The sequence below is a fragment of the Lonchura striata genome, chromosome 10 (assembly GCF_050655825.1).
Source record: "Lonchura striata isolate lonStrDom1 chromosome 10, ASM5065582v1, whole genome shotgun sequence".
Lineage (NCBI taxonomy): Eukaryota > Metazoa > Chordata > Aves > Passeriformes > Estrildidae > Lonchura > Lonchura striata.
In genome coordinates this window covers 6,993,937-7,007,382 of record NC_140712.1, presented here as the reverse complement: position 1 = coordinate 7,007,382, position 13,446 = coordinate 6,993,937, and the positions used below count along the sequence as shown (strand labels likewise).

Sequence of the window (13,446 nt, the reverse complement as noted above, 5' to 3'; positions counted from 1 at the left end):
ATGCCAGGGTCTAATCCTGCTTCTGGTGCAGCTTACGACACCAGCTCCAAATCTCCATGCTTTGCCTTTTCTCCATGGGTTAATAAAGAACTTCTCTACCATAAATTTAAAGTATTATTTGTTATAATGCACCAAGGTGCTGCAGATGAGGAGGGCAGGTAGAAATGAGGAATTCTGTTTCCATTAGAGACTCTGGATTGTAGGCAGTGGTGAAGCCCAAGAAATCGTTATCCAGGCCATTCCCTGAGCACAGCCTGTGGGAGGGAGCAGGACCTAGAGGGATTTGGGCTTGCAGTTCAAGGTGGAGCTCTGCAAAGCTCAGCAGCACAGGTGTGCTGTGTTTCCTTCTGGGGTGTTAGAGTGCTTAGCTATTGAATACCAATCACTTATTTCTTTATAAATAATGGTGACTAGATAAGGATTCTTTTCAAGCATTAATTTGAGCTGAAATTTTATCTTTGTTTTTTTTGCCATAACTACAAGGAGCTGCAAGGAAGTAGACAGATTGTTTGGTTCTGTTTGCTCATGTCCTCTGAGATGTTTGCCAGGCTCTAAAGATTGCAGCTGAGCAGTGTTTTATTTCTCACTAGACTCAATGTGCCATCCCAAAGTGAGAGAAAAGCTCAGGACAAACTGTCCCAGCTCTGCAGAGATGGGGTTAACTTAGAAATAACAGCATGTTTTTATCCAGGATTGCACATTGCCTTTAACAGCAAAGAGAAAAAAGTTATTTTGATCTGATCTTTGTGAATAAAGAACATTCTGTATCTCAGAATTGGAAAAAAGCTCAGAGCAGAGATAGTTTGGAGGAGGATACTTAAGAGCACTTAGCCAGGAATTGACATGGGTGATAAATTTTCCTTGCAGAAATATATTTTTCTATGAAAAAAGCATCTGTGTTGTTCATAAATTGTCTTAGATCAAAATACGTTTCTTCGTGACAAGTAAATGGCAAAGGTGGTTTTAACACAGCTGCAGTTTGTACAGGTTCTGTCAGCTGTTACTGAAAGTGTGAGAGTTTAGACACTTAAGACAATAAATGTTCTGTGTTATTTGTCATTCTCAATTCCTGTAGTTCGTATTTGTCCAGTTAAAGTAGCGAAGAAAATCTATGTGAGCCTTTGAATTGGTCTTCAGTTCTTGGACTGAAGGCAAAGGTCCAGGTTCAAAACTATTATAAATTTTTAGTCTCCAACTGGGATTTAATACCACAGCCTCTTGCCATGTCCAGGGCAGAGAAGGGCAGGACTTGCCTGCAACTGAATGACACTGAATGCTGGGGAAAGCCCACAGCAGGGAGTGTGACCTGCTTCTTTTGAAACTCTTCATTGGCATCTAATGACCAAGTCAGAGCCCACGTGAAGAGACTCTTAATTTGCTTGCTTAAAACTGGTTCCTATTGAAAAACACTTTTTCTTAAGCTTTTGCATTTCAAGTTTTATTCCACCTTATATCAAACCAAATCCAGCAGCTCATTGTGACTAATACTATCCCTGTCCCGAATTCTGTGGGTCAGTGAGCCAGTTAAAGCTTATTTGTGCTTGCTGGAGGGTGACAAATGCTCTGCTGAAGCTGGAGCAGAGGGGACACAGGGAGATGTGTGGCACTCGTGCCTGAGCTTCCTGCTTTAGCAATGATGTAATAGCACTGCCCCGAAAAAAACTCACGTTTTCTAGATTGAAATTCAAATCCTGTGCAATGCAAGTCTTGTTGCTGGCAAAGGGAATATTCTTTATGCATTGAGATAATGGATAAAGTTATGTTCATGTAGTTCAGAATAATATAAACTTACTGTAAGAAATGGGAGCTCTTTGCAGCATATGTTCTATCTTGACCTTTGCCTTTGAAAATGTGGCAGGTGATAGAATTAATTGTGGAGAAAGAGGAATTTGGTGGAAGGGAGCTTGGGGCCAAATCCCTGAAATCCCATGAGCTGATGCTTGGCTGTGGGGTCTGGATGGTGAGACAAGGACGAAGTGACACCATACTGATGGTGCACCAACACCCCTAAACAAGGAACTTGGCTGAACTGTGTTTAGATTGGAATCTCATTTGTTAATATTTTGACTCGGATCAGATTTTCCCCTCTTTCTGCTCTGCATGTCAGCACCAGCAATCCCTGTGTAATTCTGTTTGACAAGTTAGCGCGGAGCTCGCTCGCAATCCCGAGCTGTCAGCAGAGTGATGGTTACATCTGCAGCCTGTGCTCCTCTCTCCCTGCCTGCTCCAGTGTGCAGTCAGCAGAGATTTCAGCTTTATTTGTCTGCACTGAAGGCTCTGTGTGCTGACATTGTTCATTCAGGTTTCTGGCTGACTCACTATTGCTTTTTGAAAACGATAAGAACCTGTACTATTGCCCCAAGTGAAAGGTGACACAAAAGCAGCAAGGGTAAGAAGTAGCAAGGCACAAGGGTATCTCTGATTAATCTTTTATTTTTCTGTAACAAAAATTCAAGATGAAATTTAATAACCCTGAAAAGGAAACAAAATTGAGGAAAAATATTTTGAATAAGGAAAAATCATGACATTTGCTAGGGTTGATTTCAGTGAGGCTAGTTCTCAGTAACATTTTTAAAAGCATAGGGTATGTCTCGCCCTTCACATAAAGACACTGGGAATCAGAATGTTAAAAATTCTTAAAACTCTCCAAGCCCTATTCATTTGCCTATAGAAACCCCTGTTTTGGGGGAGCACGGAGAAATGTCTCTACATAATTTGTGTGTTTCTGTCAAGGTGTTGTTCTTCCTTCTGTAACAGCTTCTGAAGTTGGCCCTGGCTTAAATGCACTGTCAATCTGTTCTTAAAAACAGAGTAAAAATTGGGCAAAGAAAGGCTGTGCTGTGGAGAGACCTCTAAAAACCTGTTCCTGATCCTCTGAGGTTCATGGCCAGCAGCTGCTGGAGGGGTCAGTGGTGTGCAGATGCCACCTGAGCTACGCTGCCCTCGTGCTGAGCTGTGCTTGTGTTGGATAATTATATTGCTTTTAGTGTTTGCCTTTATCCTGCCATGCACCCTTGTTGTCTCCAGCCACCTCTTTGAGCTGCATGTTTGTGTCTGTAAAAGTTCTTTGTGCTTTGTGTTTGTCTGCTGCTCTGTCAGCCTTCAAGCACCCTGGTTTTGGGGCTTTCTTTGCTATTCACGCATCCCGAGGAGTTTGCAGTGAAATTGTTGGTTATTTCCTGTCTCTAAATGCCTGTTGTCAGGTACCAGCTGTCTTTGTCACTGTCTATAGAGTTGCCTGCAAAAGTTTTTCAGATCTTTCCTTTCTCCAGTTTTGTGATAAATTTATCCTGACAGTCTTCTCCGTGCATTAATCTTCTTTGAATAGCTTGTTCACATGAGCTTCCGTAATTGATAGCCTCGCCTGGAACTAAAATTATTTAACCTGTCAAGCTCTTTTCTTTCACCACAACCCTTGGATCTTATTCTTCTTTTGTTATGGCTCTCGATTTTGTTTTAGAAAGAGTAATTGTGAGCCTGTAGGGTTCTTATTTTTAGGCAGTCTATTGATGAAGACCTGAAGTTCCTTAAATGATGAGGCAATCTGTATGCCTTATCTTTAGGGCTTCTCTTGAAATCCCACAGGGGTTTCATTGGTTTTGCTATTACAATGATCTTCAACAGCAGCAAATAAATGATGCCATGGTTTACATGCCTTCAATTAATTTTTTCTAGCATTAGAATGTTGTTTTAGTTGTTTCTTGGTGTCTGTGGAAGTCAGATTCATTGGCTGCTGCAGCTTTTCCTGCTGCTGCTGGAGCTTTGTGTTGTTTGGCCTTTGAACTGCCAGTCCTTTCTCCAATTTTCATTATACTATTTCACCACCTCCATCAGAAGATCTGTTTTCTTTGTTTGTCTGTGCCATTCCTTGCAGCACTTCTTGAGCCTGACCATGTGCTATAGACTGACATCCCCACCTCACTCCCACTCTTTTCTAGTAGTTGTGGTTGTCAGTAGTGACCTGTGTATTTTTTAAGATCTTCATTCAGTCATTTTATCACTCCCATTTCATTCCTGAAATAATTTATTAATCTCCTTGATATCACCTAACTAGAATTTGGATTTGCTTGTTTTGCCAGGTAGAACATCATATTATGCCGATGTGTTTTCCTTGTCCAAACACCCTCTAAAGTTTTGGATGTGTAGTGAATAAAAGGGAGAAATTGTTCCCTGCGAGGGTGGTGAGGCCCTGGCACAGGTTGCCCTGGCACAGGTTGTCCAGAGAAGCTGTGGCTGCTCCTGGTTCCCTGGAAGTGTCCAAGGTCAGGTTGGACAATATTTTCTGCAATATTTTGCTATTTCTCACTATATTTTTTTGTGGCCCTTCCCCATATCATCAGATAATTGAGCTTGAAAGGAGACTTGGGACATCTGAAGTTCAGTTGTTTGTTCAGAAGAGCTCTGAGGTGCCACCAGGTCACTTGGTGTGTCACTGTGTGTGACAGTACCTGTGTCTGTTACCGATGTGTCCAGTGACATTTTCCTCTGTCCCTTCATTCTGGCCAAGGGATGCTGTTTTTTCATCAGCACATACCACATTGCCCGTGCTGTCATGGCTGTGTTTAACCAGGTCAGAATTCTGCTTATGCACTGACAGTTCTCATGTGTGTTCTGTTTTCCATGTACTTCCCACCTCTGGTTAGCCAGCAAGGACATTTGGTAGGTTTTCCTCTCTCCATGTTCCAGTCCTTGCAAAAATCCTCATCCCTTCCCCAAGGAGCTGTCTCCTGCCTGGATTTTTGGTTCCCTTCTCCCCTGTCTGATTTGCCTAAAGCAAGGGGGAGAATGATGTGCTGCTTAGTGTTTGTAGCAAGAACTGGAAGCATCTGGCCTTATCCTAATTCACGTGCTGGTGGACTTGTGTTCTGCAGGAGTGTTTGTAATTACAAAGTCTGCTCCGTGTGCCAGTGAGATCCATGAAATATGTCTCATTAGCAGCAGTGTATTTTAAGCCGTTTCACACCTCTGCCACTCCAACAAATGATGCTGAATAATGTTGGAGAGAAGGAGCTGTGATAATTTAATGAAGTGTCCACAGATGGCTGGACTTATTAATTTTTTAGCAGGGTTGGGGTGAGGAGCTGATGCACTAACAAAATAGGCGATGTCTTTGTGATCGCTGCGCTGAGGGGTAGCAGATGTTGGAGCTGTCCTAACAATAGGGGATCACGTTCCCATTCTCCAGAACCTCCTCGTGGTGCTGAAATCTCCACACTTCCCAAGAGGCTGTTTGGGGAAAGGAGTCATAGTTACATATTTGTCATGAGTTCAAATTCGATCAGGCAGACAGGAATGGAGTTAAATTCATTTAGCTGAAAATTGTGAGCAGTTTGTGGGATCATTCACAGGCTAGTTGGATGAATTTCAGATTGAAAGTGGAAGCTGTAGGGTGGAATGTTTGGAGATAGTGCTGCTGGAGTTTAGAGTTGGGTAAGTTAGGAGGAACTTGAATGAAAGTTAACTCTGGGCAGCAAAGGCTTTTCACAGATGGTATCCAGGAGGGAACAGGATGGAAAACCTGCCAGCTGCTCCTGTGCTTTACTTTTTCCATATTGCAGTAGAAACGGGGGAAAAAACGGGAAACATTTGCTGAGCACATCGAGATGTCACAAGAAGGCCTGAAACCAGCCTTGGGAAAATGTTAATTGCACAAACATGTGATATGTGTGTGTTTAGAGCAGTCTAATGCGTGTACAAAGCGTTATCTTAAATTCCAGTCAGAGCAGTGGCAACAGAGGGCACACACGTGAGGAAAACTCAGAGGCTTGTGACCACTGTACAGCCCTGCCACAGGCAGGAAAAGGGGTCTCCTCCCCAGCTTTCTCTTCCCTAGAGATGAGGAGATGGTTCTTTTCTCACTTCCCTTTTGCAGTGTTGATTTGGTGAGATGGGTCCCAAAGGCTTGGTAGGACTCTGTGGGGTTTAAATGTGTGTGGCAGTGGCATCCACATAAACCAAAGCAGCGTTTGCAGCGTTGCTGGCAGGCTGCAGAGCACAGGCAGGTGTGACTGGAGTTATTGCACTCAGGTGAGCAAGGTATTTAGTAATGGTTGATAATGAAGCTTTTTTCTTTCAGTCTCCTTGGAACTGATTGGCACTGGCTTCAGTTGCAGGGAGGCTGCTGAACTAGATTGGCATCTGGCTCAGGGCAGTGAATTCCCTGATTCTGCAGACTTTAGGAGATGAAATACTGGCTCCATTGAGGGCAGGAGACTACAGCCAGAATTTTAACCATCTGTGTTTTCCAGGAGCATGGGAATTATTGCTCTTCTAGGCACATCTTTTTCAGAAATGGAGACAATGGGCCACAAATCTCAGTAACGCTGAGACTGGGAATGCTGATTGAATGCACCACATTTGCATTAATAGATTGTTCATTCACATTCGTACCATTGCTCTGGGCTTGGATGAGGGGAAGGAAGAAACAAAAGGGAAGGAGAAAAGAGGCACAGAGTTGACTTCCCCACCTTCTCTGCCATTTGCATTGTCCTAGCAGAAATGAGGGGATTGGGATGCATCTAATGCCTGTTAAATGCACATGAGTGCACTGTTGCTTATATGTTCTCCTGCCTGTGTTTAGAGAACATTCCAAATGGAAAATCATCCTTCCTAAATTGAGTTTATTAACCTGAATTCCTGCTAGGTCAGTAGTATTTTCCTTTGGTGTCCTGAAATCGATACCTAATGTATGTGCACTGCCACAGAATGATTAATGTGTGTACAAATATGAAAAAATTTTCTTCAATGTCAGAAGCCCAAAGTGTCATTTATCATGATGTTCATTTACCAAAAGATGGGCTGGTGTCTTCAGCTGACCCTGCAACACATGGGTGAGGAGTGTATCTTCCACCCCTGGCAGTGCCCAGGGCCAGGTTGGACAGGGCTTGGAGCATCCTGGACAGTGGAAGGTGTCCCCACACATGGCAGGGGGTGCCACTGGATGGGCTTCAAGGTCCCTTCCAACCCAAACCATCCTGGGATTCTACTCATCGTTAGAACTTCTTGCTCAACCTTCTTGATTGACGTGTTTGGGAAATACAAAGCACTGAGAAAAAAGTATCATTTTTTAAAAAAAGTTAACTTCAAAAATGGTTTTGAAAGTGTTTGTAGTTTAACTAGACTGAATTGGCTTACATGGTAATGCCTCTAAAAATTATTATAGAAAGTTCAGGAAATGCTGGCTTAGAAGTTGATAATTGATGTTTTGAAGAGAGCAGCTCTGTAATACAGAGGTTCTGGGCTGGGAGATGAAAGGGTATTTTCTAGTGGCTCACTGCTGCAGGAGGTGTGCCAGCACTCTGGGACCTGCTTCTGGATTTATAAACAGATCTCCAAATTAATAGTAATTAAGGCCTGGATTTGGAGTGCTTTTTATAATGCATCATGATTGTTTTGTGGTGTTTGTTAGCTAAAGCAAACGGTCCTCCTCCACAATGGGGGCTTTTACGCAGTGCAAATTGCCAATAATTGTAGAATAAGAGAAAATTACTCTTTAGGACAAAATTACAGGCTAGGTTAAAATATATATTTTAAAACCACACAGGACTATGACGAAATACAGGTTTTAGTGGCATTTAAGATGACTTGGAAAATGAACTGTAATTTCATTTCTAGTGAGTAATGAAACCATCTTGAATAAAGCTTATTTAACCTCAGTGGAGCACCTGCACACAACAGAAGGCAAAAGGTCTGTCTTGTCCAGGAAATGAACAGTACTTGTAAGGGATAAAATGAAAGCATATTTGAGCTGCATGTGAGAAATTGCAGGGCTTCAGTCCTCCAGGAACGTTCCTGCTTGTGCTTCAAGTAGCCACTATGGGGCTGTAGCAGTGGGAGCTGCTGGGAGCAAAGAGATGGCAACAGGTGAGGTGAGAACAGAAGTCATGGGGTCACCTGGCCAAAGGAGGAGACCCAGGATTCCCTCCCAGGATGGGGAAAGAGCTGGCTTAATATGCAGGGCTCTTAATAAATGAGAATATTGAGAGAGATAAGCATCGGAGGTAATTATGAACATATAATGGGTTCTGTCAAGAAGGACATTTTTCAGAAAGGACAGATGCTTCAGAGACTGGAGTTCAGAGGCTCAGGGTTAACAGCCTCATCAGCTGTAAGAACAACCCATTTACCCACTGAATTAGTGAGTGTGGCAAACGAGAGACCTCGTTCCCCTTGGTCTCATCTCACAGGAAGAATTAAGTCATGCTCCAGACTGACTGATGATGGAACTTCTGAGCGCAGTGTGCAAAGTCAGGCAGGTGCAGAGACACCTTGGGATTGTGCTGGGACAGAGGGATGGGTTATTCAGGTGAGGAAAAGGTTACTTGGGTTCTAGCATTGATTGTGCAGAGCCACTGAGATGGTTCCATCTTTTGGGAAGATCTTGTCAATAGACAGAGAAGCAGTTTTGTAATATTTCTGTGGATGTTTGTGAACTTAAATTACTCGAGGCGCTGGAGTTTGTCTTTCTGCCAGGAGTGCTTGGTGGGAGAGCAGGAGGCATTGGGGATCAGTTGGAGCAAGGGAGGTTCTGACTGGGTGTAAAGAGGGAGTTCTGCTCCATGAGGTAGAACAGGTTGTGCGGTCTCCACCCCTTGGGGATTTTTGAGGTCTGACTGGACAAATCCCTAAGTAACCAGCTCTGACCTTGTAGCTGATTTTGCTCTGGTTGTTCCCTTACTTCCAAAATTATCCTGCCATTCTGCATCTGTAAAGGTGGGTAGAGTGGTAGGGGAATGAGGGAGAGAAACTCAAGATTGTAGCTTCATTAAGCAGGAGAAAAGTTGAAAGAAGTTGGATTTTTTGTTCCTGTGAATACCTTGGAGGGACTTTTGGATAAATATCAAAGATGCAAAATAATACCAAAAAAAGGTCAAGATCAAAGGACTGCAAGTTGGTTGGAAGTACACTGGGAGAGGGGAACTAGAAACAGAAAGTTTCTTGGAGGAATGAAGTTATGGAAGGAGTCCCCAGGTGGGACTCAGAGAGGGAAGAAAATATGTAACAGTTGGAGATGAACTGTTCAGGGTTATGGAAGGAACTTGACAGGACAAGAGTGATTTATATGTTAGGATATATAAATCCTAATCCTAAATGTTAGGATATATGAATCCTCCTCCAGTCTGGCTGTCCTGCAGGATTGGACCTTTTACTGGTGCATTCCCAGTGCATTTGTGATAGGTATTCAGTGAGACTTGTGAAAATAGGGGGTTGAACTGTGGCAGATCTGATCATTTCCATGTGCAGAACACTTAGGATGGGGTGACTGTGGCTGGCTGCCCATCCAGCTGTGCCCTCACCCTGCTCCTCAGCAGGATGCAGAAGAAATAAGATTAAAGTTACTGATCAAGATGGGATCACTCCCAGTTACTGTAATGGCAGAACAACCTTGACTTGCAGAAAATCAATTTAATTTCTTGACAACTAAAGTAATTTGAGTGGTAAGAAAAAAAACAAACTAAAGTACTCTCGCTGCTGGTTCCCCATTTCAGCTCCCTGCCTTCATTCCCAATTCTTCAGCCTCATGCTCTACCCTGGTCTCCCCAGGATGACACCCAAAGCTGCCCTTCCTCCTCTCTCTCCTCCTCTGACCTGCCCACTCCAGGACTGTGCCTCACACTTGCCTCACTGTCCCGTGGATTTCCCTGTCTTGGATGTGCTTCAGGGATGTGCCCCCAGCTTCCCTGGCTGCCTCAGCTGTGGCTCCATGGAACCAGCTCCAGCTGTGCCCCCAGCCTCTTCCCACAGCTCCCCCAGGGGTTTGGCCTCCCCAGCCCAACTGTGAAGCCACTAAGTGGGCTCTGGGTGTTTCTGGAGAGCATTTTTATGGAAAAGGTGGCCTGGGTTGTGCAGCACTGCTTGAGTGAGCTCCGTGGTGTGTCCTAGAGAAACTCTGCTCTCGGCCACACTGAGAATGTTCATATGCAAATATTTATCTCAATATTTTCCTTGTGGCACTGTACAGAGGCTTTTGTAGCTGAAGGTGGTAAGTGAAGGTGTTTTGTAGGCTGCATTGTAGAAGCTGTGGCTGCCCCATCCCTGGAAGCGTGCCAGGCTGGAGAGGGCTTGGAGCAGCCTGGGATAGTGGAAGGTGACCCTGCCCATGGCAGGGGGTGGGTCTGAATGAGCTTTAAGGTCCCTTCCAAGCCAAACCATTCCAGGATTCTGTGATTATTTGGTGTGTCCGCCTTTACGCCATCCATGTTTAACGTTGTCCCGTCAGCTGTTAAGGTTTTTAAAGAGTTGGAGAGCATCTTAACTTTTCCAAAACTACATTCTTGAGACTCGACTTGAACTTTCAATCTTTGGCGCCGTGTTCAGAACATCTCAAACTTACCGTTCTTTTGGTTTTCTTGCAGGTCTGCCCAGGTTCACGAGCCAGCCCGAGCCCACCTCCGCGTACCGCGGCGGCAGCGCCGTGCTGGGCTGCGAGGTGACGGCCGAGCTGGTGCCGCTGCTGCGCTGGGAGCGCGACCGCCGGGCGCTGCCCCCGGAGCCGCGGCTGCTGCAGCTGCCCGGCGGGGCCCTGCTGCTCACCAACGCCTCGGACGCCGACGCGGGGCTCTACCGCTGCGCCCTGGACACCGGCGGCGCCCCCAAGTACAGCGACGAGGCCGAGCTCCAAGTCCTGCCAGGTACCGCTGCTGCTCTCGGGGCTGAGCTGCTCCATGCTCTCGGGGCTGAGCTGCTCCATGCTCTCGGGGCTGAGCTGCTCCATGCTCTCGGGGCTGAGCTGCTCCATGCTCTCGGGGCTGAGCTGCTCCATGCTCTCGGGGCTGAGCTGCTCCATGCTCTCGGGGCTGAGCTGCTCCATGCTCTCGGGGCTGAGCTGCTCCATGCTCTCGGGGCTGAGCTGCTCCATGCTCTCGGGGCTGAGCTGATCCATGCTCTCGGGGCTGAGCTGCTCCATGCTCTCGGGGCTGAGCTGATCCATGCTCTCGGGGCTGAGCTGCTCCATGCTCTCGGGGCTGAGCTGCTCCATGCTCTCGGGGCCGAGCTGCTCCAGGCCCTGAACGCACTGCAGACGCTCACAGGCTGCTTTCCTCTATTTAATGGTTCAGCTTTTAAGGCATTTTGGGGAAAACATTTTTAAAAGCTGCCAATAATACACATTGGGACCTTTGGGGAAGTCGCCAACTCAGGGTCTTTGTCCACAGGCCCTGAGCTCTTCACAGTGGTTGGAGACGCTCACAGGCTGCCTTCCCGTATTTAATGGTTCACCTTTTGAGGCATTTTGGGGAAAACATTTTCAAAACACTTCCATTGGGATGTGATACAAAGCAGAACCAACTGTTTCTTTGAGTATAAGTGTTTGGGGACTTCTATATTTTTTTCAGGTTGAATCCCACGTTTCAAACCCTGTGGAAGCTTCACAAAGAAATTGGTGCTTAGTCTGTCACTCTTGGGATGCTTAAGCTGAGGTGTTTTTAGTTTTTCCCATATTCAGAAATTTCTGACCATCTAAACATTGGGACCTTTGGGGAAGTCTCCAACTCAGGGTCTTTGTCCACAGGCCCTGAGCTCTTCACAGCGGTTGGAGACGCTCACAGGCTGCCTTCCCATATGTAATGGTTCAGCTTTTAAGACATTTTGGGGAAAGACTTCTTTAAAAAAAAAACAACAAACAATAATGTACTTCTATTGTGACATGATACAAAATGGGAATTGACTGTTTCTGTGAGTATAAAAGCTTGGGGGTTTCTGTTTCTCGGGTTGAATCCCATGTTTCAAACCCTGGAAGCTTCACAAAGAAATTGGTGCTTAGTCTCTCTCTTGGGATGCTTAAGCTGAGGTGCTTTTAATTGTCCCAGTATTCTGGAAATTCTGATTGTCTAATTAATGGGGCCTTTTGGGAAGTCTCCAACCCTCAGAGGGGATGACATTTTATTTTGGAAGGTTCAGCTTTGCCTGTTGTTCTGAAATGTTGAGATATTTTTGGTAGAACAGAAGTCCAGTGCTGATGTAAACTGTTGGCACATTCAGTGTGTTCTGTTCCCAGTGACACCACCAGCTGTTCTTACACAAAGGTTTGAAAAGTGACCAAAAATAGGACAGGAATGTGGGTTGTGCTTTCCCAAACTAGGGAAATACAGGCTGTGTTTGATATGAGGTTCCTTAATTGTTCCCAGAGCTGTCTCTTCTGGATTAGTCTCCATGTTGGAATTCTCATTCAGTTGTTACTCTTGGGGAACTGCTGGAGGGAGTTGCTGAGTTTCCATCTCTGGAAGCTCTCAGGGTTAGGCTGGACAATGTCACGGTTGGCCTGACCTGGTGTGGGGAGCAGGTAGACTTGAGGCAGGTGGGGGCACCTTCAGGGGTCCCTTTCAAGGAATAGTTCTGTTTCTTGTGACTATGGCCCTTCTCTACTTAGAATACTAAATTATTCTGTAAAATACCCCAATTTTTACAATTATAACCCTCTTTTGAAATTGGGATGTTGGAAATCAATCATGCTTAAAGTAGGACTGTTTCATTCAGTTCTTTAGCCTTTCCAAAGCCTTGTCTCTTCTCCAACTAAGGATATAGGGTTTGAAGAAAAGCACTTTTGGAAAAGATGCTTGATTTAATTCCTGTCGTTTGGATTGCCTTCTTGTTTCTGCAGCCCTTCAAATGCTGACAATTTTGCTGATTTTTTAAATGGAATCTGAAGATTTCTTGAAAACTTCTGTATTACACTGATCTTTTGAATCCTTTTTGGCTCAGGCTGGAGTTTCCTTGCTTTTGTAATGCTTTGCTGAAAGTGATGAAATAGAGCTGTGTTAGGGAATTCAAATGATGCTGTTTCTTTGCTCCATCATGAATCCAAAAGTATCGATAGTGAAGTTTGGTAAAATCCCTCCCTGCAGGCTTTTTTTTTTTTTTTAGAAAGTGGGATTAAGCTGTTGAAGGGAAAGCTCCCTTAGTCTTGAGCAGCCCTGTAATTGATTGCTTGGCCTGAGAAGTATTTGAAAGAAGGATTTGAATTAATCTGTTCTTTATTCACTTTATTCCTCTTTTAAATGGTTATCTGATGTGTGGCTGACAGTGAACCCACCACTGCTTCCCAGGCTTTGAAACACACCCAGCACACTCCTGCATCCCAGAGATTTGCATCTTCAGACAGTGCTCTGCTGCTTAAATGTTCTGCTTTGTCTGACACCAGGCTGCCACTGAGCAGAAAGATGCATTTCTGAGCTCTGCCACTTCACAAGTGGGTGCTTTCAAACGTAGGACGGCAAGAGAAAAATGTCACTTAACTTTGGGATCCAGTTTCCATTTACCTGTGAGCTGAACTCCCTTTTGGGAGATTGGAGCACGCGGAGTGGTGTCTCCAGGGAATCGTCCTGGCTCCTCTCCATGTAAGAGTGGCTGCCTGGAGATGTTGTATCCCTGCTTGGCAGCATGGCTGGCTCCACGTGCTGCTCCAGGTCCCCAGCACTTCATTATTCCCCATGCACAGCAGGGCAGGTG

The 13,446-nt window shown here is 45.1% G+C and overlaps 1 protein-coding gene across 10 annotated transcripts in view; it reads left to right on the top strand.

The window, feature by feature from the left end:
* NEO1 (neogenin 1) overlaps window positions 1-13,446 on the top strand; it is a 170,196-nt gene that overhangs the window by 58,436 nt on the left and 98,314 nt on the right. For all 10 annotated transcript variants that reach the window (XM_085588559.1, XM_077785860.2, XM_077785859.2 and 7 more), the window contains exon 3: window positions 10,356-10,631. In XM_085588559.1, coding sequence (XP_085444685.1) covers window positions 10,356-10,631 — 276 coding nt within the window. The remainder of the gene's footprint in view (window positions 1-10,355; window positions 10,632-13,446) is intronic.